Source organism: Stylophora pistillata, chromosome 1 (genome assembly GCF_964205215.1).
Source record: "Stylophora pistillata chromosome 1, jaStyPist1.2, whole genome shotgun sequence".
NCBI lineage: Eukaryota > Metazoa > Cnidaria > Anthozoa > Scleractinia > Pocilloporidae > Stylophora > Stylophora pistillata.
Window position 1 is genome coordinate 21,862,165 of NC_142519.1, and position 27,730 is coordinate 21,889,894.

The 27,730-nt window shown below is 38.4% G+C and overlaps 2 protein-coding genes across 3 annotated transcripts; one reads left to right on the forward strand and one right to left on the reverse strand.

The window, feature by feature from the left end:
- Positions 1-3,078: 3,078 nt before the first annotated feature.
- Positions 3,079-12,079, reverse strand: LOC148741702 (short transient receptor potential channel 6-like). The gene is made up of 17 exons (XM_088736684.1): positions 12,013-12,079; positions 11,552-11,670; positions 10,747-10,944; positions 9,370-9,580; positions 8,997-9,026; positions 8,573-8,915; positions 7,768-8,121; positions 7,471-7,497; positions 7,135-7,324; positions 6,385-6,576; positions 5,891-5,959; positions 5,668-5,746; positions 5,363-5,487; positions 5,126-5,281; positions 4,473-4,644; positions 4,016-4,215; positions 3,079-3,652 (listed from the first exon to the last, which is right to left on the reverse strand). Exons 1-17 carry the CDS (start codon positions 12,077-12,079, stop codon positions 3,284-3,286), a joined length of 2,901 nt encoding a protein of 966 aa, XP_088592810.1. The 3' UTR covers positions 3,079-3,283.
- A 2,287-nt stretch (positions 12,080-14,366) lies between these two features.
- LOC111339742 (uncharacterized) lies at positions 14,367-20,027 on the forward strand. Of its 2 annotated transcripts, none has more exons than XM_088744195.1 (4): positions 14,367-14,480; positions 19,050-19,131; positions 19,248-19,307; positions 19,606-20,027. In XM_088744195.1, exons 2-4 carry the CDS (start codon positions 19,074-19,076, stop codon positions 19,827-19,829), a joined length of 342 nt encoding a protein of 113 aa, XP_088600321.1. In that variant the 5' UTR covers positions 14,367-14,480; positions 19,050-19,073; the 3' UTR covers positions 19,830-20,027. The 2 variants fall into 2 exon arrangements, with proteins under 2 accessions (XP_088600321.1, XP_022802196.2); XM_022946461.2 differs by lacking the exon at positions 14,367-14,480 and adding an exon at positions 16,687-16,818.
- Positions 20,028-27,730: the final 7,703 nt, after the last annotated feature.

The window sequence follows — 27,730 nt, forward strand, 5'->3', positions numbered from 1 at the left end:
ATTACGCACTTCATTTTACACCGATGTGAAAATATTCTAATGATAAGGTGTCTGTCTGGTGTACATATACATGGATTGACATATTAGTGAACGAAGTGGGCAAACTCGCTATATCACCAAACCTTTCCAATCTCGTCCCTAGATGTCTCCCTCCCCACATCCACTGTGAGCGGGGCACGACAACACCCACCTACAAGAGATTAGGGAGAAACGTGAGTTCTAGAAACGAGTTTGCTTTAATTTGGCAAAAGGTACACTTCCTTGATAACCTTGGATGCGACTGCCGTCTGTTACTTTGCGTGTGGCATCATAATGAATCTTCCGCAAAGCCGTTAATTTTTTGAACATTAAATCTACTTAGAGAAACATTTTTTCTGTTGAGGTAGGTGAAAGTTTTGTTTCCGATTTCTAGCTACTTTGGCGTAGGAATTCATACACAGAGTTTGCTTACGGTAGCATAACTAAACTATTGCATGATGTTTTATTCGAAAGCTGTTACTACATGTTGATAATATTCAATGTGCTCAAAACAGCGAAACTTTCGTTTTTCGACAGACTATGCACATTACTAAAGATAGTAAGTTTCTAAAGCAACTGTGGTGCTGCATTGGGGGGGAAACAAGATAATTTGGTTTTTTCAGCTGAGTTGATAATGTGAATTGGCCATCGTAAAGAGTGTAAAGGCTGGCGTTTAGAACCACCATTAGCCCTGCGTCAGAGCAGTGTATATTGTTGTTTTACTTCCCACTCGGCAGGTTTTCAAGTATTTCGTCAGTTCCGTCAGTAAGTTAGGTAGTTCAGTTTTATTATGTCATTCGTTTATAATTAGAATGTAGTTATTATATGACTTCAAAATTGGATGTAAGTAGAATTGTGTAATGGAGAACCCAGTAATTAGATAAAGCAGAAAAAGACAGTTCGAGAGTCTTGGTGCTTTCGCCGAGCGTAGCGTGACCTTGTCTAGTCAGGAATTGGTTTGCTTGCTACCGGATAACCCTGAAAACTGGTATTACCTGTCTCTTGGGTCGGGAAGTCGGCGACTCAACCTGCTACCCCGCCCCTTAGAGGGCGTGGAGGGTGAAACTGGGCATCCTGACAGAATTAAAAGCAAGATCTGTCCTAAGGTCTGCGGTCGGCCACTCCTTGTTGTAGGGTCTTAGCGTGCGGAATGTTTTTTTTTTTTGTTTTTCTCATTCAATCAATCATTAGGGTGTCCTTTTGCGTTGTCGCTGCTTCTCGTCGTTCGTTAGTATTTTTTCGCTGGTCAGTTAGCTTCTGTTGTTTCTGTGTCACGTATCTTCGTTAATTAGTTTCTTTCGTAATATAGGCGCTAATTGCACTTTAAGTTAGCTAGTCGTTTTCGCATGTATAAATTAGTTTTTCTCAAGTTCAGAGTTTAGTCTTCCGTTAGTCATACAGTAGTTCGCTTTGAGCAGTTACTCCAGTTCATCTTATTTTCGCCTTTTGGCAGTTTATATTCGTCCAGCAGTTTCGTAGAAATCGTAACAATGTAAGTATTGTCATTTCAAGTTTATTCAGTTCGTTCAGTGTATTTCTTTCCTGTCACTTTTATTAGTCAATTGTTGTAATTTCGTATTCATTTATTGTTTTAAGTTTCAACCCACATAACGTCAACATCATTGGTACCCAATAAATACGTCTTCATTATCGTGGTGTTGTGAGGTTACGATTACTGCAGTTACACTTGTTACTCAGGGTGAGCCTGGACATCCTGGTAGATGAACAGCACATCTATAGCAAGACCCGTGGGGGATTTTTGCCAGTCGGTGCATCGTGACATGCACTACGCAAAAAGCAGGGATACATAAACCTATCATCTGGTCAGTCACTGCAACAGATACTGGAGTCAGTTTGTCTTGGCCTTTTCTTGCCACTGATTATACCTCTATCGGCCAAGAGCGTGCTGCTAGTCTAGCGAAAGCTAGCGGTACTTTAATACTTCGCAAGGAGACGGTTTCATGAAATGGTCAGTCAGAAAACTATTCACACCGGCTTGGAAGTCTCCCAGATTAACAAGGTCCGCGCTGATCTGTTCTCACTCCGTCAGGCAAAGAAAAGTATATTAGAAGCAGGCAGGCAGGGAAAAAGACGACGAAAACAGCAGCCTTATGCGTAGCAGAATAGAGTGAACGCATTCTGTTGGACAGGCTAACATCACAGCGCTCAGAAAGAAAGACTGCCCTTGTGGCCTCGGAAATGAAGAGTTCCAACGTAGACATAGCTGCGCTTCGTGAAACAAGATTACCTGAATATGACAACTTGGAAGATCATGGGTGTATTTTCCTTTGGAGTGTAACTCCCTAAAAGTTGACTTCGATCATAACCCCGAAAAGCAGAGAGAAAATTGCTTCTCTTGTATCAGGTATGCAAAGACTTTGTGTTAGAAAAACTAATTGTACCCAAAAAGTGTCGGATTCATGAGTCAGAGAGATCGTCTCTTAATTTGTATGAACCAGTATCGTTGTTTTTCATGGTAAAATAACAACAATTATGACAACTGCACAAAAACTTGACAAAGAGCAAATATTTCGCTTTCCCAATTAGACCATCAAAAAGCAATTTTAGCAATGAATCTGCGGGACGTTTCGACTGGAATGTTTGAGCGGAGAGCAATGGTACCTGTCGTTCTCTGTTGTCATGTTCTCTTCAGGTGCAGAATTTCAGTTTAAATTTACAAACCCTTTATTCCAGCTGGAAAAATGGGAAATTTTTTATAGATCATTTTCCTGTGACCTCAAGCTGGACACTATATTACTGGTGATGCGAAACCACAAACGCCGGCGCTGTATAAGTGGTGCAAACCTTTGGAATCTCAGCCTGGCCTGAGATTCGCCGTTGTCCCGTAAATATTTGGTACCTTTGACAAACCTATTCGATGAAGTTGCGCTCAATTACATTAACCGACAATAAACCGTCTTTTCGCGTTGAAGGCAATTCAAGAATTTTACACCGTAAACTGTTTTCATCTTCATCCAAAGATCGCGCAAGGTTAAGCAGTAGCAACTTAAACTAAGTCGATTAATGAGCTTTAACTTTAATCACCCCTTCTTCTATGGATCGTAGCATCCAAACTTTATTTGTTCAACATTTCTAATAATATTTTCGAGGAATCGTTCGAAAAACTTTAGTTGAAACTATCAATGTTTGAATTGATTGTTAGAAAGTTAAAAATGGAACATGTGTGAGCCACTGTAAAAGGAGTAAAAACTTCCAGTAATTGCTTAAGATTAACCTATCTCAGCTTTTTGTTGCTACAATGTCCTCAGGTTTTTAAAAATTGGCCAAACTTTCTATCGAGCTGTTTTCCAAGCTCCTCTACCTCCTGAAATCCCTCTAAAGTTTCTTTTATCTTCTTCCGAAGGGCTGGCCCCATTTGAACTGAATCGTTCATAAGCATGCATTCTTTATTCCATTGACTAAAGACATCTTCGATTCTTCTGAAGTTCATCCTTAGGTTGGCCAACATGTCATCCCGTACTTGTCGAAATCTGGTTTCAGCGTACTCCAGATCATGACAAACTGCAGCTTTCTCATTTTCTTGTGTTGAAACTGTCCCAGGTGAACTGGTTGAAGTCATTCTATCCCACATCTCTGACATTGTTAACCTACTTACCCCTCCACCGGGCCGCATCTAAAAATGATGGGTGAAAAAGATGAGATGGAATCTTCTTGATGGTCCATTTTCGTGATCCAGTCAAAATGATCATTGCAGGAATATGTGTCAATAAAGTAAAGAAATTACGCAACTCATATTGGCTGAGAGTCATGCATGTCGTTGCATGAACTCAGCGTGGAGTGATGCCTGGTAATGCCATTATCATTGTAACAATTTTTCAAGCAGATCGACATCAATAAAGATCAGGATAGGGTCAGGGTATCATCGAAATACCAACAGGAAGGCAATATGCCACGATGCCTGTGTATCATAGGCGACTCCTAAGGAATCCTAAACAGTTACTAGCTATGAACCACTCTTTTCCAAGTAAAAACTAACCTTAGCTGACACTGTTACTCCTTCATGTCCCATACTAACAAATGGAAACAACAGTGATTCCTTATCCTCAAAATTGGTTGCAATGGTTGCTTGTGTAATCTGTTTTCCATTGAGTGTAAACACAACGGGGACTTTCCCATTTTTAGCCATTTCAAACATCACCATACAACCAATCACATCGCCTCGATCAGCCATGGCATCTGAAATAAAAACCATTAATTCAAGGCTAGGTATGGCTAAAGAACAAAGACCGCTTTGAGACAAGCGAAAGTGTTGTCGGAATCGGTCACCTAGTCTTCTTCCAGTCTCACCAATGTATATCTCTTTGCAATAAGTGCAAGTTATGACAATGAACAATAGCTATGTCCAAATTAATAAATTATTGAGTTGCATCAGCGGAATATCATCCACTTAATGGAAAAAAGGAACATCGTTTCAGCATATCTGTCTTGCGCACCTTCAATTTCATTGATTGAGTTTGCTGTAAAAGCGTCGAAAATGTTTCCGTTGATATGGTATCCAATACAATCGTTAGTCCATCCTCGGCTCCGATTGACATGAGATTCGTAATTCTTTCCTGCCGCTCCCACTTCTAAACTTCGACATTCTCCTGCTTCTAAAATGAGAACCTAAAAACAGGAAAAAGGATTCGTTATTACTAGTAGCTCCGACAGAAGATCATTCTTAAGGATTAAAAATGGGAATCTTTGCGATAATATGAACATTCAACTAATTTTTTTCATCTGTTTAGGCTTAGTAGGTCCCCTTGTGTGTTTCTGTCATGTAACATATTAAAAGGGTTTCTGTAGTAAGTATATTCGTTCATCTATACTTTCATTCATTTATCCATTGATTCACTCATTCTCTTTTCAAAAGTTTTCATGGCGGTTAATGTTCCTTTTCGACTTCTTGGTGGCATTCAACTCATTCATTCATTCATTCAATCATTTATTCACACCAGGGTCATTTAAGACTAAACCACCAGAAAGTATTTAGTTCAACTTGCTTTTTTATTGTCTCTTTTTCTATCCTCATTCCCGCTCTATGTAACTGAAAATGCATGTGAGCAAAATTAAGAAACCGTGATCATTGTTTTGGTACACTACTTACCTCGAATTTGGGAAACTCTCTAGTGAAGGGAACAAGATATCTTGCACCATGATTCTTTTGTGAAGCTGTTGGGTGATCCTTGCACGTCTTGCAAACGTTCACTCCCTCGTACATGAGGAGGTAATTCTCTATCCTTATGCCTTCACTCTTCCAGGCCTGTCATTTATAGCCGGAAAAACAAAACATCGCCAACATAAAAAATGTGAAGTCAACGTATAGCGAGCAAGAAAGCCTCACCTTGGGACCCGTTGGTAGGACGCATTTGTCATACCCATCAGTAATAAAGGTACTGTAAGCAACTTGATTCGTCATTGGTCTAAGGTTTCTAGTTTCCTGGAAGACTTTTTCCATTTTCCCTTGATCTGTTTCAAATGAGAGAGGAAAGACTATTTTATTTTTAAGCGAAAGACAATTCGATATTTCACAGTAAACTTCTTTAGCATCATTATCTTTATATATCTTGATTAAAAGTGGGCATGTTGAAATTTAATTCGATTTAGAAATTAATCGAGTAAATCATCATTATCACATCACATGGTTACCTGAAAGAGGAAATGTATACCCATAACTTGCAAAATATTTGATCTGAAGATTTTTGACTACCAAATCTAACGACTCCATCTGCGATTTGAGTAAGAGAAAAAAAATCAGCCTCTATTACTTTAATTTATTAGGAGCTAAATGACAACAAGCAAAGTGATCCTTTACACTTAAAAGACTGAGAGGCTTGGTTTATCTGCCTCGTATGTGGAACGAAAGTTTTACCTTAAGCCTTAGCATCTTTTCTTCCATTCTTGATATACGGATTGGTCTTGATCGCTTTACAAGGTTGCGCTTTTAAGAGTTTAAATAAATAATATCAAATAGATGAGAATATTTGCCTAAAAACGTCAAACACCGCAAATGCTTGTTTGACATTTTGAGCGCAATGGTTCGCTCGCTGACCCAAAGTTAATATGTTTCCTTTAAATAACGTTATGGTATCCTATTTTCGTTCCTCGAGAGAAAATTCAGCTTTACTACGACATTCTTTTCTTAACTGAAGGAGCATAATTCCATTTTTTGTGTTTTTGTTTCGTTTCTTTTCATATCGTTTCGCTGGTTTGTTAAATTCCTTTTACCCCCCTAACCACCCACCCCCCCCCCCAAAAAAAAAACAAAACAAAACAAAAAGAGAGGAAAAATAAAAAATCATCAGGAATTATAATGTATTATTGCTTTATTCCAACTAAGATTGACTTTACATAAGAAATATTTACATTTCCATCCTGCGTGTCGACCTCTTGTCTTTCTCGCTTCCATCTGAGGCAGAAGCAGAAACATTGGAAAGAGGAACGCAAAAACAACAGCAGACTTGACACGAGGTTAAAAGGAACAGGGATGGGATCATATGAGCTGTACGTCTGAATTCTCATGGCTTTCCGGAATGACCATTCTTTCAGGGAATTATCCTTTTGAATGAAAGAAAAAAATGTAAGTTGATCGAAACACTTCTATCTCCCAGTCTATTCTACTCTCTGGTCTATTTAGTAAATAGATCATGATCTCGAGATTTATTTTGCATGATAGTTGATGAAGACGAAACTAGAATCAGCTAACAAGCGTAAAAATCAAGAGCGAATAATAAATCGGTTTAGAATAAATCTACCAATCGTTTCGGACTGGCAAACAAGACAGGCTATCGGTTAAATTTAATTTTTTTTTTTCGCACATTGCTAGGCGACTTACTCCACTCACTGTCTAACACGAAACAGATAGCAAGAAGCGTAGCCATTCCGATTGCAGCATTTGTGATAGAAGGTTAGCAGACTTCTACAAACCACGGAAATCAAGTTAGCCTGAGACGCTCTTTCCCTCTAAAGCTGCCATATATGGTAAAACAACAAACAGAGTGTTAAGTAACAACTAGAAATCAAGGAACTAAAACCATCGCTCAAGAAATGCACCGAAATGTCGAGCAACGAAAGACACGATCTGGTAATCATTCCAACACAAAAAGCGATTCTTACTTCAACTCGTTGATATGTGTTTGATAGAAGTGCTATCATCATATTCATAAGGAGAACAGCTCCCACGATCATGAAACCTCCATACAAAAAGCGAACCACAGTCACTGATAATTCGTCTGACGAGTCCAGTGCATCAAGCTCTACAATCCCTAGCAAGGACCAGCATAAATGCTTTGCTACTGTCCACCAACTGAAAAAATTTGGGAATGTTGAATGTTAAGATTAACCTTTTAATCAATAAATATGACAGTACTGAAGTGGTTCGATTGAGCATACATATGATGAACACACCCATTGTAAGATAATTGCAAATCAAGTTACCCAAACAAAACATACCAGGAAAGTACAGCGGCGCTGCAAACTCTGTAACGCAAAAGATACAAAGAGGCCATTATTAGGATTGATTTGCTAGTAATGTACTCAGCTTGGAATTCTTCTACAGCAGACTTTTGGCTTTTTTTTTAAAAAGAATCGCAGGTTTATTCGTATCATTGCTTAATATCCGAAACTAGTTCAGTGGCGCGAGCCGATATTGACTCACAAATAAGGTTATCATGTCATGTTATCGCTATCTAGTAACTCTCTTTCTGCGCTGGGAAAGTTTAATGATTGAATCCGTGAACTCTCACTTACGCATTTTTGTCTCGGTCTTCCTTAACGAGGTAGGATCTTTCTGCAACATATACTTTGGTTATAGCGATAGAAAATGCTAAAATAGCAGCCATAAATTGCCAAAATATGATCGCCACGTCGCTAAGAATGAAAAACAACGCGATTTGAATGGCACCCACTCCTCTGATAATTTCCATCACGAGGCCAAAAGCTCGGAAAGTAAGGAACATGGTGTTGAGGCCATAAAGATAACCAGTCATGACAAGGGCTCTGTTATTAACCACAGAGTCTGAAACCGCCCAGGTAAGCATTCTCAAGGCAAAAATAATAAGGTATACAGTGATTGTGGTTAAATCCAGTACGTTCCAACGATCACTGAAAGACAAAAACGAAATGCAAAGTCACATCATTAATGACATTGTTTAGTATCAGGCCCTCTCTCTTACCAAATAATACTAAATTTTATCAGTTCTTATTATTTAGAGCCTGCTATCGATAACTGTCTCTTAATCTCAGTTGGGGTAGCCGTATCGATCGTGCTATTATTCTCCGGGATCTGAGTCTAAGACCCCTCTTTTTTCTCTTTTGAGTTATCGTCCTCCTCTTTTGAGAAACAGAGACGGGGGGGGAGTTTTACTGAGGAATCGAAGAGAAGGGAACGGGTTAAAGATACCAGAAACACAAGGTTTCTGGGGCTTCGACGTACTGGGAAAACTGAGATACATCGGACTTTTGATATTGAGGGAAAAATCCTGATAATCTTTGAACATTTTAGTGAAATGTTGAAAATAGTTTTATGTAATATATATATTTTTTACATACTCACTTCAGGTATTTACTAAATTTCCTCGCCAACGACGTAGATTTTGATTTCCGAATACTGCTCTCTTTCGGATCAGCTAAAATTTCAACACTGCCACAAGTCAACGGCTCCTTGATACCCGGCTTTTCTGACTCTTCACCTTGCGGTATCTTGGTGTCTCTAATCTGTTTCATTTCAGTTACCATTCGACCCATGTAGAACACACAAATAGCCCACTCCAATCCGCTGATTGAAATGCTCGATGGTGCGAGACAAAGACCGAAGTGCAGTCCTAGATGGACCAGGAAACTGAAAGTGTCACGGACAAAGATGAAATAGGGGATAGTGAAGTACTTAAGATACCTTCCTGCCAAAAAATAGTAATGGGAGAAAAAGTGAAATTAACCATTGAGGTATTATCACATTTTCTGCTAATAGTTTTACTCACCGTATATGTCTTCTTTGTTCCGAAATATTCCTTTGTTTGGAAGAAACAGAGAAAAAATTAATTTATTAGTGATATACGTAAAATGATACGTTGGTTTTTTTCTTTCTTCAACATGACGAAGAATGTTATTAAAACGTTCTTTACTCGACAAACAAAATTTTGCAGAATCTTTTTACAGGGCAGATAAGCTGTCAAAATGCTAAATTTTTGAAGTGCAGTTATTCTTTAGAAAGGAATGTAGAACATCCTTAAGAAAAATTCTTGCATTGCGCTAGCGGAGCTTTACACTGTATCTTTATTTATTGGCATAACTTCATAATTGGACCTAAGAAAGTGGATGAAGAGCTTTAAGCCGCTTTATATTCAACATTACCTTCTCTATTCCTTGTCTTCTTTCTCGTTAAATGATATGCTCCAAAAACAATGAAGATTATGGGGAAAAGAACAACATCAAACACACACCAGACATTCAGGAATACCCATAACCAGCGCTCAGTACTCAACCAAGAACACTTTCGCATCCAGCCAAATTCACCATGCCACTTCTTTGTCATTTGGCTGTTTATTACTGGGTGCGCAAAGAACTTGAAAACAAAGTTAATGAAAAAAAATAGTTGTTGCGACAGGTTGTAAATTCCAATGAAACCAAACTAATTATGACCTATCTGTTCTTTCCCAAACAAAGTGAAAGCCTCACAATTTCCTTACAACTTCAAACCTTATTTTTGTCCACCTGACAGCTGCTAAAACTCATTATGGCTAATTACCAGAACATCAATCCAGTACTTTACACGACAAAACATTAACACAAGACGGCGGTCTAAGTCAAATTCATGTTGATTGTTATTACTACACACATGTTTGTTGGTTCACGTTAATTATTGACCATTTCGAATAAACGATTGTATAAAGGTACAATTGATTGTGCGTCGTTATGTAAATTGCGTTATTGAATGTCTCAAAAACGCCATTGATTGTCAAACTATGCAATTGATTTCTATTGGTGTTAATGATTAACCATTGCGCGAGATTGAAAGTATAGTTGTTATCTTTGATTGTCCAAAGGTGCAATTGTTCATCAGTTGATACTATTTAAAAAATAGAGTGTTTCTGTCGAGGAACTATCGGCTAATAGTTGCCCCGCGGAAATTTGATGTTCTTAAAACAAATATGCTAGTTTTAAGAACATCAAATTTCCAAGGGGCAACTATCAGACCGATAGTTCCGAGACATAAACACTCTATTGTTTTCATTGTTCACCACTAAATTTTCTTCCGCGCCTACAGCTTGTCACAAATGTCAATAATTCGCAACCGTACATTGGCTAAATAATATGTTATACCTGTCAGAATTGAAAAGTCACTGTTTTTCCGATCTGCCTAACTTCGCGGCTGTCAAACTATTCAAAACTTTTCACGGATGAGTACTATCAATCCAGGTATTCTCCGCGGACGGACACTATCCATCCGGGTATTTTCCGCGGGCGGGCACTATGGGCTGATAGTCTCTCCACGGATGAACACTAACGCGTCACGTGATCGATTTAAACCAATAAGAACCGGAGAAAATTTAGTGGTGAACTATAATGAATGTTAATACATTTGCAAATAGCGTTACTGAAAGTTCGTTCGCGTTAATGAAGTTCATTGAAGTGCTAATGAATGTATATTTGCCGTCTAGTTTCAACTATTGAGGTAAATGAATGTATGTTTTGCGTAAATGAACAGCAAAAGTTGTAATTTCCACTTACTTTCTTTTGTTTGAACTCTATCGCAGCGTCCATGACGTTGTCAATTGAATCTCGTAAAAAAACATCGCGTAATCGTCCACCTGATTTCAATGGATCAAAAAGGCGAGAAATAAACTCATCCAAAGAAGCGGCTAGCTTGTCGAAATCTTCGTGGTCCGGTCCTTTTTTGTCAGCTAATCGTTGAAGTTCAAAATTCACCTGCAAATAGAATTACAAAACAACTTTGTTAACAGAAAATTTACAAGATATAATAGTAACCGGCATACATTACCTTGCCCTTGTATTCTTCACGAAGACGATGGTAAACATGAAAGACGCCTTGCTTTTTCTTCTTTGTGAAATAACTGAGATAGTGCGAGCGCCCTAACTGGTCAAAAACCCGCTATCTTTTATTGCATCGGTAAACCCATAGAAAATCGAAAAATTTGAAAATGTTCGAAACGTTTGCAAATTGCTCACCTCTGGCTCGTAATTTACAAAGTTTTCTCGCGTTCTATCAACTTCGATCTCATTTGGGTTATCACGCCGGTAAAGCGGTCGAAAGTGTGGCTTATTACATTGTTGGATAAAGTTGATAATGAATTTGACGAACGCACTTAAAATAATATTTTGAAAATAATAAGAAATTTTTCGTTTCGAAATATTCGCTTGCCTCAGTGTTCAATCAAGAAGATTAGAACGTTATCGATCTAAACGGGTCGGTCTTTTTATGGTCTCATTGCAATATTCGGTACCAATTATTGCAAGAAGTTCTTCGTTTAATGGTCTTCATAGTATTTAAACAATGTAACTATAACACATTTACCTCCATTGCCATCAGCAGAGCGTTCGTGTTACATTTTGTCAAAGCTCTTGGAGTAAGTTTGTCACTGATCTCGTCAAATTCTCCATCCTTTATTGTTTTTCTCAAGCAATCTTCAAAGGCTGAAGTAAAAGTCAAATTACAAAAAAACGTAATGTGTTAAAATACTTCGAGAAACCATACCACAAGTTTATAGTACATATATATTTAATGCAAAAACGATTTTACGATTGACCTGAAAACTTGGAATTAAACAGATAATATGTTATAATTAAGTCTCCTGAATCCTTTTAAAAACATGCAATAGTTTATGTAATATTTTCTACAGGTAACAACATGGTACATAGGAGGTACGTTTAGACTATAAGAGTCCCCAACAAAAGGAATCAAGTATTAATATCACTTGCCTCATCTGAACTAATTTTTCGTTCTGCGTCAAAATGTCCTTAAGGGTACATACTGACCTTTTCTGTCGTTTACTTCTTCGTTAGACACTGTCTGCAATTCTAACCAGGTAATATATTCCTCCATTGTGTACCCCTTACTTGTTAGAGCAAGTTACTGTAGGCATGTCCTGTAGTATACAGAGTTTATGTACGCACAAGCACAAGGAAGTTAGAGAAGAATGCAGAACGAAACATATTCAAAGTTAACGAAATATCACCGAATCGAAATTTTTCTCTAACGCGAGGGTGTGGGTTAAGCTCTACTGTTCCTGATGCAAATCAAACTCACATACAATATCAAATAATTTGTATAATCTGGGCTATTGATTCCCTAAGCTGACGACCGATTTTTGTTACACCTACGTTGACGATTCCAAGTACTATCAGGGATTCGTTCAACCATTTTTTTTGTGGTTTTTCCTCCGACGTTAGATTTGATGATATAAAAAAACTTACAGTGACTTAGAGAAAATTTATGATTAAGCAAAACAAATTCGTTTGTCGCTTGATTAGTCGTACTTGGCTGATGGTGATGATACTGAAGAGAAAAACTATACTTAGTAGCAAATGCCAGACCAACTAGACCGGCACCCAAATTCTGAACTCGTCTCTGATAAAACCAGGAGCTATCAGCTCACTTTCACCTAATGCGTGGTTAGATTGTAAATGAATTGTCATATCTCAAACTGTCTGACAAGGTAGAAGGCTACTCAATTTCGCCCACACGAACACTAGATTGGAACCGTAAAACTTTAGTTTCAAAGTTTTGATAAAAACTGTACAAGCATATGTAATCATGAAATTTGCTTAACTAACCTGTTATTTTAAAGTTATTTGATTAAAAAGCCTTCCGTGTGTGTTTTCAGACAAATTAAAATTCTCTTTGTGGAACAGCAAGTCGGAAACCTATTTAAACATTTATACTTAAGTCAAAGAAAAATGAGCAGTTAGTCCATGGGGATTATGAAAAATGAGCAGTTAGTCCCTGGGAGACACACCGGCTCTTTAGAAAAAGAAAAGCTTTTGCTTTATTTGCACGCAAATGAAGTGCCCTCACCAGAAACGGTTAAGTAGTTTTCGCGGGTAGCACGAAATTTCGCAATTAGAGTGAATTTACTTTTTAAGAGAAACCTTCTTTTCTCTTAGCCGTTTTTCCTTAAATCTTACATAAAAGACTGTTACAAGATGACATGGCAAAATGATTTCAAGAATAAGCATGTCTGTTTAGAAAGAATAAATGATGAAGGTAATCAGCAATTATGGTAAGGATAAGGATAATTTATTTTGTGTCAGGTGCACGGGGAGTGGTCGCCCAGATCTCCCGAGCCAGGGGCTCATGATAAAAGTGACTGACCCGTTTACAAATATATATATATAAAGACTACCTAACAAATCTAAAGTCTAAAAAGTGGCTAATCTATGAGTTAATCGAAGTGAGCTATATATATATATACACATATATATAAATATATATAAACAGACTAGGAGAAGTCGTGGCTGTAAAAAAGTGCTCGATGTGGGTTGCAGAGCGTTTCAATAGCTGTTAGAAATTAATGACAGGAAAATCGTTTCACCGTTACTCTGAGTTTCCCGCAGCTTGCGCTGCGATCGTCAGACCGTCTGACGATCGCAGCGTAAGCTGCGTGAAACTCAGAGTAACGGTGAAACGATTTTCCTGTCATTAATTTATAACCGCTATAAAGATATAGCTCTTTGGCATACAAAGCTCTGCTTTCATGTCCAAATTGTTGAGCACTGTGGGATAAGTCATCGTCGCTAGCATTGTGCATAGCTCACTAGGCTCTTCTAGTTTGAGCACTTTGGCATGGTTTAGACGATACCACAAGTGTGGGATCGTTTGGGGATCCATATCGGTTCTCCCCCATCTTAGCATCAGCACTGTGCTGATGAGGCCTAGAAGGCCGAAACAGTACTGTCTGCAGTTAGATATAGCTCTTTGGTATAACAAGCTCTGCTTTCATGTCCAAATTGAGCACTGTGAGATGAGTCATCGCCACTAGCATGATGAGTGGGTAACCGCGAAACAGGCTTGTAGGGATGAAGTAGTAGTTTATTTGTCTTTTTCCTCCCACAATATGTGTATATATATATATATAACAATGTTTTTCTAAATTTAAATCAATGCACTTTAACTTACGCAGCGCCTAATCTGAAGAATTGTGCTACAGAGAAAGACCAACCTGCCAAGGTAAGCCTTGCTTGACAAGTTCACGAATCTATAGATCGCTACAATGCCAAAATCGATAAAAAGAATGAAACGCGCTGTTATCAAGAAAGCACGTGATACAGTCGCTTCTATTGATCTTTCCCCGATTAATACCTTGCACGCTCAGATGACCATTGATGCTTTAGCGCGATCTGTGGGATGTAATTACCACAAAGAGGCATTATTAAAATCACTGCCCACTACCCTAGGTTGCGCCAAAACTGAAAAACAACGCTACCGAGAACACGAAACGGCCGAGGTAAGACTTGCTTCATAAGTTTACGAATCTATTGATCGCTGTTTTTCCAAACTCGATAAAAGAATTTTGTAAAGAAAGAAAGCTAAAGGTATTATGAATATATGAAGTTCATATATATTTTGAACTGCGGTTGTAGATATGTATGATGCACGATCCATATTGCATAAATAGCGCTCTCTACTGATAGGATCGTGCATCATACAAAGAAAGGTAAAGGAAGGTGATGTTTTCAAGAAAGTGATCCTGGCAAATGCGATTTTCCATACCGCAGGAGTCGCACCTAATCGGATCTCTTCAAGTTAATACCTCAGCACACTCTGTCGATGAATTATAGTTCAGGGCCTCTAATATTTTAAGGTTCACTCTATTAACTATGTTCAAATCGAAACCCTTTCTAGTACGATTCTACCCTATTGGCCAAAGGGGTTCAATTTGATGTTGAAATCATCTTGGCGCAACCTATTTCCTTTCTGTTTTATTCTAACTTATCAAAGCGGGTATTCAATAGGATTGCGAATGAAAATTTTATCCGTTTTAACAAACGTATTTTGCGTAACATCGCGAAGTAGTTGGACACTAACGAGCTCTGATACTGAAACTAACATTTCTTAAATACCGCATCACAAGTCGGTAAGCAAATAGGATACTTACACTGTACCGCTTGGTTCAACATTTATAAGATTCATGCACACAATTACATAAATGATAAAAGCATTCTACATTCCTGCATGAGTTTGGGATAGAGTCAGTTTTCTACTGATTTTCTAATTTAATGGTTTCTTACTCAAACCTCTCTGTTTCTTTTATCGTAACCCTTGCTTCAAATTTTCTTAGGTATGTTATGAACGGATTTTTCTCTGTTAAGATAGGTAAAAGTGAGTCAGAGAAGGCTGACAGGACTCAGCGATTATTGCAAAACCGCCCGTTGAGGAAGACACGAAATCAAGCGCGACGCAAATATTTTCGTTTCGCTGTTCACCTGAAGCAACGCACGTCACAGAATTTGAGATGCGGGATTTCTTCACCGAAGTACCCCATAATTGAAAATACTAAGCAATACTGCGACACATTTATTTTGCTTGACGCATGGCAGTGGAAATCTATCTAAACTTTTCTTTAACAGCGTATTGCAATCTCTTCCGAAATTAGATTTGCCGCAGCATTGTGTACATTTTTGAGGTGAGCTGTTGAAATAAATGAACAAACTAGGTGTCAGCAAAAAAATCTTTAGATCTAAAAATCATCAGAACATTGACTTTGTTCACATCTCCTGCAGTACAGTGTAGGTTTGTTAGCTGTTTAATCACATGTTTAATTATGTAAATTTCTTGCGAACAAACAACCGAAACGAATTTCCATAACATATGAACGGATCACGACAAAGAGGTGCCGTACGACGCATCATTCTACAGCTGAATGGAAACTGCTAGTAGTTCGAAGTCAAATGGCTTTAAGGGCTTACTGATGACTGCTCATATAGATAAATACAAACAGATTGACGAGATAGGGTGTGTCTTCGTGTGTCTCTCGACCCAGCCCCTCACTCGAATCAGCGTCAATTTTGCTTCACAAGGGACCTTAAGCAGCCACGACGGCAACGGCAACGAGGACGTGGAAAAACAAGAGATCTAATTGGAAGAACAATAGCTCATCACGTGCGTTTTGAAAATTTGCACATTTCTTAGCCGTCCTATGCCAAACAACAACGTGAAATCGCCAAAATTTGCGTCGTCTGCGAACCGAAACCGCGATGGCAAATTAATTTAATTTCCATTTGGAACTCAACGCTACTTCTAAACGTCATGCTGAAGTTCAGCTGTGGCGCCGTATGAGACAGTAAGCTCATGCAGCTATTTTTTAAATTCTGACTTAAGAGTAGAAATTCATTTTTTAATCGAAGTCTTCCTTGGCATTGCCGTCCTGACTGCTTAAGGTCCCTAATTACCCGCCACGGTCGTTAGCTCTCTCTTGAGATCACAAGAGAAATATAAATGAAAAAATTTTTACAAACAATTTACAAATCTGAAGAATTGTGCTACAGAGAAAGAACAATCTGCCAAGGTAAGCCTTGCTTAATAAGTTCACGAATCTATAGATCGCTACAATGCCAAAATCGATAAAAAGAATGAAACGCGCTGTTATCAAGAAAGCACGTGATACAGTCGCTTCTATTGATCTTTCCCTGATTAATACCTTGCACGCTCAGATGACCATTGATGCTTTAGCGCGATCTGTGGGATGTAATTACCAGAAAGAGGCATTATTCAAATCACTGCCCACTACCTTAGGTTGCGCCAAAACTGAAGAACAACGCTACCGAGAACACGAAACGGCCGAGGTAAGACTTGCTTCATAAGTTTACGAATCTGTTGATCGCTGTTTTTCCAAACTCGATAAAAGAATTTTGTAAAGAAAGAAAGCTAAAGGTATAATGTTTATAAGAAGTTCATATATATTTTGAACTGCGGTTGTAGATATGTATGATGCACGATCCATATTGCATAAATAGCGCTCTCTACTGATAGGATCGTGCATCATACAAAGAAAGGTAAAGGAAGGTGATGTTTTCAAGAAAGTGATCCTGGCAAATGCGATTTTCCATACCGCAGGAGTCGCACCTAATCGGATCTCTTCAAGTTAATACCTCAGCACACTCTGTCGATGAATTATAGTTCAGGGCCTCTAATATTTTAAGGTTCATTCTATTAACTATGTTCAAATCGAAACCCTTTCTAGTACGATTCTACCCTATTGGCCAAAGGGGTTCAATTTGATGTTGAAATCATCTTGGCGCAACCTATTTCCTTTCTGTTTTATTCTAACTTATCAAAGCGGGTATTCAATAGGATTGCGAATGAAAATTTTATCCGTTTTAACAAAAGTATTTTGCGTAACATCGCGAAGTAGTTGGACATTAACGAGCTCTGATACTGAAACTAACATTTCTTAAATACCGCATCACAAGTCGGTAAGCAAATAGGATACTCACACTGTACCGCTTGGTTCAACATTTATAAGATTCATGCACACAATTACATAAATGATAAAAGCATTCTACATTCCTGCATGAGTTTGGGATAGAGTCAGTTTTCTACTGATTTTCTAATTTAATGGTTTCTTACTCAAACCTCTCTGTTTCTTTTATCGTAACCGCTCGCTTCAAATTTTCTTAGGTATGTTATGAACGGATTTTTCTCTGTTAAGATAGGTAAAAGTGAGTCAGAGAAGGCTGACAGGACTCAGCAAGTATTGCAAAACCGCTCGTTGAGGAAGACACGAAATCAAGCGCGACGCAAATATTTTCGTTTCGCTGTTCACCTGAAGCAACGCACGTCACAGAATTTGAGATGCGGGATTTCTTCACCGAAATACCGCATAATTGAAAATACGGTATCTTATTAGACGTTTTGTTGTGTAGTATCGCTGAGTATTTTTACGAGTTGTGCCGTATTTTGACGAGGCCGTAGGGCGAGTCAAAATACAAATAACGAGTAAAAATAGTCAGCGATACTACACAACAAAACGTCTAATAAGTTATTTATTATCCAACACGCCAAACTGTTATTTCAGTGCGGGCGAATTTCGTGGATTTTATTTACGGGGAGTGCGTGACAGAAGTATGCGAAGCGGAACGGAATTGGCGGGTTGTTGTGTCGCTGTTTCTATTTTCTTCATTAAATGAAGAAATTTTCTGGTCGTCAAGCTGTTTTTCTTCGTTTGATTCATCTAATGAACTTCGACCTATATTTGCCAGCCATTTTGTTTTCGTAACTACAATCCAATTCTTCGCTTGCGCGATGCGAGAAAACCTGTTAAACCAGTACTTCAATAGACGAGTACAAATACCGCGTGATATTTGTACTCGCCTATGGCGTTATTTGTACTCGTCTAGGTGTAGTTGGATAATAATAAGCAATATTGCGACACATTTATTTTGCTTGACGCATGGCAGTGGAAATCTATCTAAACTTTTCTTTAACAGCGTATTGTAATCTCTTCCGAAATTAGATTTGCCGCAGCATTGTGTACATTTTTGAGGTGAGCTGTTAAAAAAAAATGAACAAACTAGGTGTAAGCAAAAAAATCTTTAGATCTAAAAATCATCAGAACATTGACTTTGTTCACATCTCATGCAGTACAGTGTTGTTTTGTTAGTTGTTTAATCAAATGTTTAATTATGTAAATTTCTTGCGAACAAACAACCGAAACGAATTTCCATAACATATGAAGGGATCACGACAAAGAGGTGCCGTACGACGCATCATTTTACAGCTGAATGGAAACTGCTGGTAGTTCGAAGTCAAATGGCTTTAAGGGCTTACTGATGACTGCTCATATAGATAAATACAAACAGATTGACGAGATAGGGTGTGTCTTCGTGTGTCTCTCGACCCAGCCCCTCACTCGAATCAGCGTCAATTTTGGTTCACTTACCCGCCACGGTCGTTAGCTCTCTCTTGAGATCACAAGAGAAATATAAATGAAAAAATTTCTACAAACAATTTACAATTAATGTAGTATACGATTAACTGTTTAGATATCACTCTCTTGTTTCCCTTAAAAATCCAGGTTCAACGAACTCAAGAAAAAGCAATGTATCTGAAGACTTGCTTGCTCATTCTGCTCTGTCTTGGTCTCGTACAGGCGAGAGGTAACATTTTCACTACAATTCATATATTCAGCTTCCTGGTGTATTTTCCTCGCAAGTATTAAGAGAGGAAATTTTCTGTAATAAATCCGCCTGATTTTTCTTTCATGCACGTTCAGTGCACAGGAATATTCCCAACTTGTTTCGCAAGGGATTTAGAGAGGAATTACAAGTGAGAGGTAAGCATAGAGTATGATCTTCTTGGCTCAGAACACTGCGACACGCGTTATCAGTTGAATACTTAATGTGTTTTTCCTTCCTTTAAAGCTGGAAATTTCCTGGATTCTGTAATGAATCATATCAAATCTTTCAAAGATGCCAATGAATATAAAACCACATCAAACCCCAACTTTAAGAATCCATCAAGGAGATTAGCACGAGAACTTTCTCAAAGGCTGCACCTTAACGGTTAAAAATTTTTTGTTCGAAAGCAACAATTTACTCATCGTTCAATTTCTGTTCTCCCATCAACAACAGAGGCTTTGAAGTGTTACTCCTGCCACGGAAGTAGCTCGAGTGACTGCGAAAAAAAGGAAAAAGAATGCAAACAAGACAATCCTGTCTGCATGAAAGCAACCAAGTCAGGCTCCGCGTATATACTTCAGTGCGCTAGCATGGAGTATTATAAGCAATCCGTGGAGGATTGTTCGGATGGCACCTGTATCGTGACCAAGTGTGAGACGTCTTTGTGTAATGTATAGTGAGAGACACCACAATGTAGGTCGCCGTGATGAGGGTGGAAAAAGAGATTTTGGTTTCTCATTTTTTCATTTCATTTCTATGGGTTTCTGTTAACGCACCACTGATTCACATGTTACAGTTAACATTTCGCTTTTTACATTGAAATATTAAGAACATTTGTAGACAGTTGTCAAGTCAATAAAGCACTGAGAAATGTCCGAGGTCGAAGAGCTCATTTTGAGCCACTATCACATAAAGTAAAAGTTACAAATAAGTCTAACTCAAGCTACTAAGGTAAGTAGGTTTTTAATATTTGATGTGGGTTAATATTCCTCTTCGTGGTTATTCTTTCTCTTGCCCCCCTCCCCCCCCCCCCCCCACAAGCGGCGCATGGCCACAGCATTCTTCCATTGAGGGCGGTCCTGTGCGTCTTTTACAAAACCGAAATTTCCAATGTTTCCCTGCAAAATTAAATGCATCTGGTTAAACGACATTTATTTTGATCAGAGAATGGCGGTAGAAGTCTGTCTAAGCCTTTATTTAGCAGCGTATCTTCTCTGAATTGTTATTCGTCGTAACATTGAGTACATCAATGCTTCGTTGATAACTCGCGCCAACAAACGACCGAAATGAATTTCCATAAAAAATAGAAGAAAACGATGGGGCGTGTGACGTAACATTTTACGGTTCAAGATTAAAACTTGTGGTAGCTCGAAGTTAATTGGCTAGTTGAGGGCCATGTGATGACTGCTCACACAGAAATATAAACAGATCGACCATACAGGGTGTGTTGTGCTCTCTCGACTCAGCCCCTCGCTGACTCTGCGTCAATTTTCCGCTTATTTACCTGCTACGCACGAAAGTCCGCGACAAAGAGAACAAACAAGCAAGAAAGTCAATGAACACCTCGCATGCTTTGTCGGTGAGCTACAGGTCAGGGCTTCTGAGATTTTTAAGGTTCATCTGTTAAGCCCTTTTCTAAACATTTCCAAAATGTCAATATTTATCATGGTGATTCTGCAGAAAAATTGGTGGAAATAATGATGGGATTATCTCTAAAGAATATGGCTAATCCCAAATATTTGCCGAACAAAGAGTGTTAAAAAAATGCAGTTTTTCTGTTTTCCAATCTCTAGAGATCAAGAGACAGTTAATGTTTTCTTTTGTAAAATTAAACAAAAATTAATTTACTGAAGTGTACATGTAACTTTGATTTCCACAAAAATAAAGCGTCATCCCATTAAGGTATATTTGTAGTCTGTTGGAGGTAAATTGCTCACCGAACAAAGAGTTCCGTAGTTGAAATCACTTCGCATTAACTTAAGCTGCGCGCCAAAATTAAAGAGACAAACCGGACTGCGAAGGTAAGCCTTGCTTGAATTAACACGAATTTATTGATCTCTGCAATCCCAAACGAGGTTAAAAAAAATTGCTTGAGATTGCGAAAAGTAACGTTCAAAGAAAGTATCCTGGCATATGCAGGAAAAACTAGAAAACCCCGCGAGAGTTTCCGCGGTAGGAGTCATACCTATAGCCCTTTCCATGAATACCTCGCATGCTCTGTCAGTGAACTGCAGGTAAGGGCTTCTGAGGCTTTTTAGATTCATGTGCTAAGCCCTTCTCTAAAAATTTCCGAAATGATATTTATTGTGATATTTCTGCGGAACAATTGGTGGAAATGATGGTGGGATCATTTCTTAAGCGTTGTAGTACTATCTTTCCATAAAGATCGGTTCAGTGTTTTGTGCATAACACAAGCCTATGTAGACGCTTTGCGGAGAAACTGAATGCGGAAATTTCGAAACCATTTCTATTACTATGTTACACTGATGGCCCACTCGAAATAAGAGTTTAAGTTGATGTTGAATTTATTCAAGCACCATTAACTAACCGTTAACATTATGTTAATTTTTACAACGGCTATTCAATATAAAAGAGAACAAAGGTGTTGGACTTTGGTAAGCCATGAATACCGCAATACGGCAAAAATCATCTTAAGGAAAACGAATCACAGCACGAAAAGTCAACGGAACACCGACCTTGCAGTATTCATTACACCCGCACTTGGTGATCATGATTTCACTTGCGTTTTTGACGGTTGACGGTTAATATTTTGGCCTTTTGACGGTTGACGGTTAACCCCATTTAGACCCTCAAATCAGCGATTATTGTAGAAGGACGCACTGAGGAAGAAACGAAATATAGCGCAAAGCAAACAGTTCTGTTTAGGCTGATAGTTTAGGCGTTCACCAGAGCTCGAACGAAGCACGCCGCAGGGTCTGAGATCATCGCTATACCTCAATATAGGATTTATTTACCGAAATACCGCATGAAACACTAAGCAACACGGCAAAACCGAAATTTAGAATGCATCTCATTGGAATACACCTGGTTAAATGACATATTTTGCTTAGCATATGGCGGTGGAAATCTATCTAAACCTCTCTTTAGCAGCGTATTGCAATCCGATCGTTTGAGAGATGTAATTGGTCGTATAGCGTTAAGTACATCACCACATCGTTGACGATTTTACTTAATTTCTTGCGAACAAACAACCGAAATGAACTGATTTCCGTAACAAATACAAAGATCAGATCTTGAAAAAGAGGTTGCGTGTGAAGAAGGAGGTTACGTCATAAAACTTCTAGTTGCTCGAAGTCAACAGGCTCATTTAGGGTTTTGTATTGAATGTTCACATTGATAAATACAAACAGATCGACGAGTCAGGGTTTGTCAGCCCCACACTCTACTTTGCGTTCACTTTCCAGCTATGCACGTAAGGTCACTCATAGGATAGCATTAGAAAAGTAAATGAAAGAAAATTACAACGAGTTTACAATTAATGTATTATGAGGGTAAATTATCAGATTCACTATTTTGTCTCTCTTTAAACTGGACTCTACTCCAGGTTCACCGAACTCAAGCAAGAACAATTTTCTGAAGACCTGATTGCTCATTCTGCTCTGTCTCGGTCTCATACAGGCGAGAGGTAACATTTTAGTCCAAATTTAAAGTGACCGTGATCGAGAAATTAGGGTTTAAGCTATTAAGAACTTGACTCGCATTATTTGGAAGAAGATAAGAGAAGATCTTTCATGTACAAGACATTACCAAAACTACACAAAAAAGATTGCATAATTTTGTTACCTCACATGACTGCCTACAAGCCTACAAGACAACAAGCTTCAATGCGCGTTAATGATTTGTTTGATGTGATATAGGGATAAGGAAACCAATTCTGAGAGGTAACTCAACCTTTTTTTTCCCTTCACACACCTTCAGTATACAAGAAGATTCCAAACTTGTTTCGAAAGGGACTGGGAGAGGAATTGCAAGAGAGGTAAGCACAATTCATGGCCTTCTGGCCTCAGAAGACTATTCGCATCATCAGTTGAATACTTCGTATGGTTCTTCTACCCAAATCGCACCTTTTTGGGCGATTCATACATGTTTAACTTAATCGGGGATAATCCTCCCTCGCCACTGCACCCCTTCTCCGAGGTGACATGTGCTCATCGTTCAATTTATGTTTCTTCAAACAACAGAGGTTTTAAAGTGCATTTTTACTCCTGCCAAGGATCTAGCGAGAGGGACTGCCACAAAAAGGAAAAAGAGTGCAAACAAGAAACTCCTGTCTGCGTGAAAGCAACCATGCCAGGCTACGCGTATAGTACTCCAGTGCGCTAGCATGGCATATTATGAACAATCCGTGTAGGATTGTTCGGATGGTACCTGCACCGTGACCAAGTGTGAGACGTCTTTCTGTAATGTATGATGAACGTGGAAAAAGAGATTTTTGGTTTCTCTTTTTTTGAGCCTTATTCCTGAGCATCACTTTTAACGCACCATTCACATGTTACACCTACATCAAGCTTCCTGCGCTGGGATATTTGACACATTTGTTTGTAAACAATAATTTAAATGTTTATCAAGTCAGTAGATCGACAACAAAGCACTGAGAAATTTACGTTTTGAAACCCTTCCAATCTCTTCATAATAATGCATAGCCGCTCTCACCATCTCGTCCTCCTTCCCTAAAATAATATTTTAAACTGCGCATAGATTCGATTATCGGTGACTTAGTAGAAATTTGATAATTACTCGTTAACAAAAACAGATATGGAGGAGTTCATTTCGAACCATTTAAACAATAGAGTGTTTTTGTCGAGGAACTATCGGTCTGATAGTTGCCCCTTGGAAATTTGATGGTCTTAAAACAAATATTTTCCCGAGAAGCGAAGCTTTGAGGGCAAATATGCTAGTTTTAAGAACATCAAATTTCCAAGGGGCAACTATCAGACCGATAGTTGCGAGACATAAACACTCTATTGTTTTTATTGTTCACCACTAAACTTTCTTCTGCGCCTTCAGCTTGTCACAAATGTCAATAATTCGCAACAGTACATTGGCTAAATAATACATTATACCTGTCAGAATTGAAAAGTCACTGTTTTTCCGATCTGCCTAACTTCGCGGCCGTCAAACTATTCAAAACTTTTCACGGATGAGTACTATCAATCCAGGTATTTTCCGCAGACGGGCACTATCCATTCGGGTATTTTCCGCGGGCGGGCACTATGGGCTGATAGTGTTTCTCCACGGATGAACACTATCGCGTCACGTGATTGATTTAAACAAATAAGAACCGGAGAAAATTTAGTGGTGAACAATAATATCCCATAGATATTAAAGTTCAGTCTATGCAGGAGCCTTGATTAATTGATTGATTGATTGACTGAATGAAAGAAGGAATGAATGAATGATTTATGAATGAATGAATGAGTGAATGGCTCCTGGTCTATGCCGATGCTGTGGTAAAGTATCATGTCTCTTTCTCCCTCTCCCCCTCCCCCTCTTGCGTTCATGCTCTTTATTTCACTCACCTGTTCTACAATTCTTGAAAGGAAGGGGTCGTCAACAGACTTATCAATCTGTTGATTGCAAAATGTTTTCAAGTCTACCGCTTTTTAGAGCCATTTGTTTTGATCTCTTCCTTTCATTGTCAACTGATCACTATTCTTCCCGCATTTTCATGACATACAAAAGAATGATTGAAACCAAAACGCCTTTCAGCTTCTGAATTGTACTGTGAATTTACAATAGGCAACACAACTCCGGCGGCATAAAAGAAAAATAATAAGGTAACTGTGGCAACAGGAGCCGATCAAATTTGACTGATGTTTCAATTTATTTTTCAGTTTCCAGTTTGGTTTAACTTCACCGTGTTGTCTACTCCCGTCACCTATAGAAGTAACCCCTTACTGTAAAAATAATAAGGTAACTGTGGCAACAGAAGCCGATCAAATTTGACTGATGTTTCAATTTATTTTTCAGTTTCCAGTTTGGTTTAACTTCACCGTGTTGTCTAATCCCGTCACCTATAGAAGTAACCCCTTACTGTAAAAATAATAAGGTAACTGTGGCAACAGAAGCCGATCAAATTTGACTGATGTTTCAATTTATTTTTCAGTTTCCAGTTTGGTTTAACTTCACCGTGTTGTCTAATCCCGTCACCTATAGAAGTAACCCCTTACTGTAAAAATAATAAGGTAACTGTGGCAACAGAAGCCGATCAAATTTGACTGATGTTTCAATTTATTTTTCAGTTTCCAGTTTGGTTTAACTTCACCGTGTTGTCTAATCCCGTCACCTATAGAAGTAACCCCTTACTGTAAAAATAATAAGGTAACTGTGGCAACAGAAGCCGATCAAATTTGACTAATTTTTCAAAACATTTTTCAGTTTTCAGTTTGGTTTAACTTCACCGTGTTATCTTATCCCGTCACCTATACAAGTAACCCCTTACTGTAAAAGGTGAAGTCTGGCAAAGTACAGGGAATGCCACGACCGAGCATGGTCGATCTAATTCTCGAGGCTAGGGTAAAAATCTTATTGACTCAACACATACAGAACGATTCAATTTCCAAAACCATAATAATGTACAATAAATATAGCGTAAGCGTAATAACAAATAAATTTTAGCGTAAACGTAAAATTTATTTGTTATCAAACCCAAAAGAAATTTGGCATTCGAGCCATGTCAAGAGCTGAATGCTGATCTAGGACAAGAACGTAGCTTGCAACAGAAGAGAGAATCTCTTCGATTGTTTTGTCTGCGAGTCATACTGGGCTTGATCACGTGATCTTTTTGGGTTGATGAATTGTACTAAGGTCGGGAAATGTTCCGCTCTTCATTTTTGGCCATAAGCAAATTTGGTTATCTAGGCCACGTCAATAATTTCTTCTAATGAAGAACTAATTCAAGAATTCGAAGCCGAAATCTATTTATTCAAACTATGCTGAATCTTCTCTGCGTAAGTCACATACATAAGTTGCCTCTAGCCACTTTAGATCAAACGCAGTGAAGTTCAGAAATTTCAAATCATGGTTTACTCTGTCATCTATATTTCATTAAATTGTACAATCCCACAACACTTTAGAAATGATTTACACCGCCTGAACAAAAGTAATTTTCAATTGATATGGGTGCAATATTTTTATTGTTCACTTAGTTGTTGAAAAAGGATGGCGCCATAATCAGAACATAACTTAAGAGAAGTGTGAGGCAGATGGCAATGCCGGTTACAGTCAAACTGAACCGCATCCTAAATCCTCAAACCTTACAAACAAACATTACGATTTACGAAAAAAAAATAAAATGCACGGACTTGTTTTTATTGTTCACGAACACGCACTTTTGAAAAACCTGGCGCCAAAAATAAATTAATTGTCGGTTTTTTTTCTCTCTTCCTCTGGATGCTTACCACGGTGAGGTTGACTCCTTTCAGACCGTTTTGATCTCTTGCCCAACTTGTTTTAAAATATTCTTCCTCTTCATTGCCCATATTTCAAAACAACTTGCTTCGTTATGCATGATATCGTCAACCACTGATATAACACCTCCAAACGGTTCTGAATTTTTTAGTTATTCCTCATAAAAACACCATTATAGCACAAGGTTTGTTGACCATATTTCGGGGAATTTCTCTCCGAAGTATTCAAGAACGGACCATATGAGGACCTCATTTTCAAGAATTGGAGTAAAAATGTGGAATTGTACTCCCATCAGTCTTCGTGCTTAACCAAAATATGAATTTAAAGAGATAATCTATTATAAGCTACTGATAATTTTAATTCAAGAGGATACTTATGTTGACGTACATACTATAAACTCGAACTTGGTAATAAATTTGAACCTGAACTGAAACTTGGGATTATACAGAGAGCCACTTTGCAAATTATGACTATTTCAGTATTTGATAAAGCCAGTTGACCTACACTGCTTAAGTAGACTTGAGCAAAAGATTGATATATTCTCGACAAGACAGTAGGCTCGATTACCAGCCGCTGTCCGGGAACCAGAGCCCGCGCTCCTTCTCGAAGGGTATCTTCTCGGGAAGGAACAAAAAAGACCAGACTCGAGAGAGCGGCGCAAATCGAGCCTAACAAAACAGTGGAGGGAACAAAATGTCTCAACCGTGAAAGTATGCCTGACGATTTGCTAATTTTAGTTGAAACGAAAGTAATATTTTCTATCCAGGATAATGTGAGTCGATGAGCATACTGACGAAGGTATTTCTTACATTTTTTTGCTTTCCAGAGAAACTACTTCCATGGTGCTAATCCATCTCTCGTAATAGCTTTTTTTCAAGAGATTATAAGGGGACAGGAGGCTTCTGGTCCAGGCTTTTTGCCTGTTTTTCAAATCCGCTGAATCATATTTTAAGACAAGGTTTACACTAGAGGAAATTGTTCCGGATTCATGATGAATCCGAAATGTTTTAGTACCGGATTGATGTTGCCGTTTACACGAAAGTGGACGAATCCGAAATAAAAACTCCCCGGTTTGGTCGTGTCTCCGGAGATTTTGAATCCGGAATTTAAAGTGTGAACTTTGAATCCGATAACTTTTGAATCCGGA

Bases quoted from the DNA above. Each gene is read 5' to 3' on its own strand.
- LOC148741702 (XM_088736684.1), bottom strand. From the start codon at position 12,079: ATGGAGGAATATATTACCTGGTTAGAATTGCAGACAGTGTCTAACGAA. The intron at 5,282-5,362 runs GTGAGGCTTTCT...TATAAATGACAG, and splicing joins TCCTACCAACGGGTCCCAAG to GCCTGGAAGAGTGAAGGCAT. The intron at 3,653-4,015 runs GTTAGTTTTTAC...CATCATTTTTAG, and splicing joins GAGTAACAGTGTCAGCTAAG to ATGCGGCCCGGTGGAGGGGT.
- LOC111339742 (XM_022946461.2), top strand. From the start codon at position 16,687: ATGACCATTGATGCTTTAGCGCGATCTGTGGGATGTAATTACCAGAAA. The intron at 19,132-19,247 runs GTAACATTTTCA...ATGCACGTTCAG, and splicing joins TGGTCTCGTACAGGCGAGAG to TGCACAGGAATATTCCCAAC. The intron at 19,308-19,605 runs GTAAGCATAGAG...CATCAACAACAG, and splicing joins AGAGGAATTACAAGTGAGAG to AGGCTTTGAAGTGTTACTCC.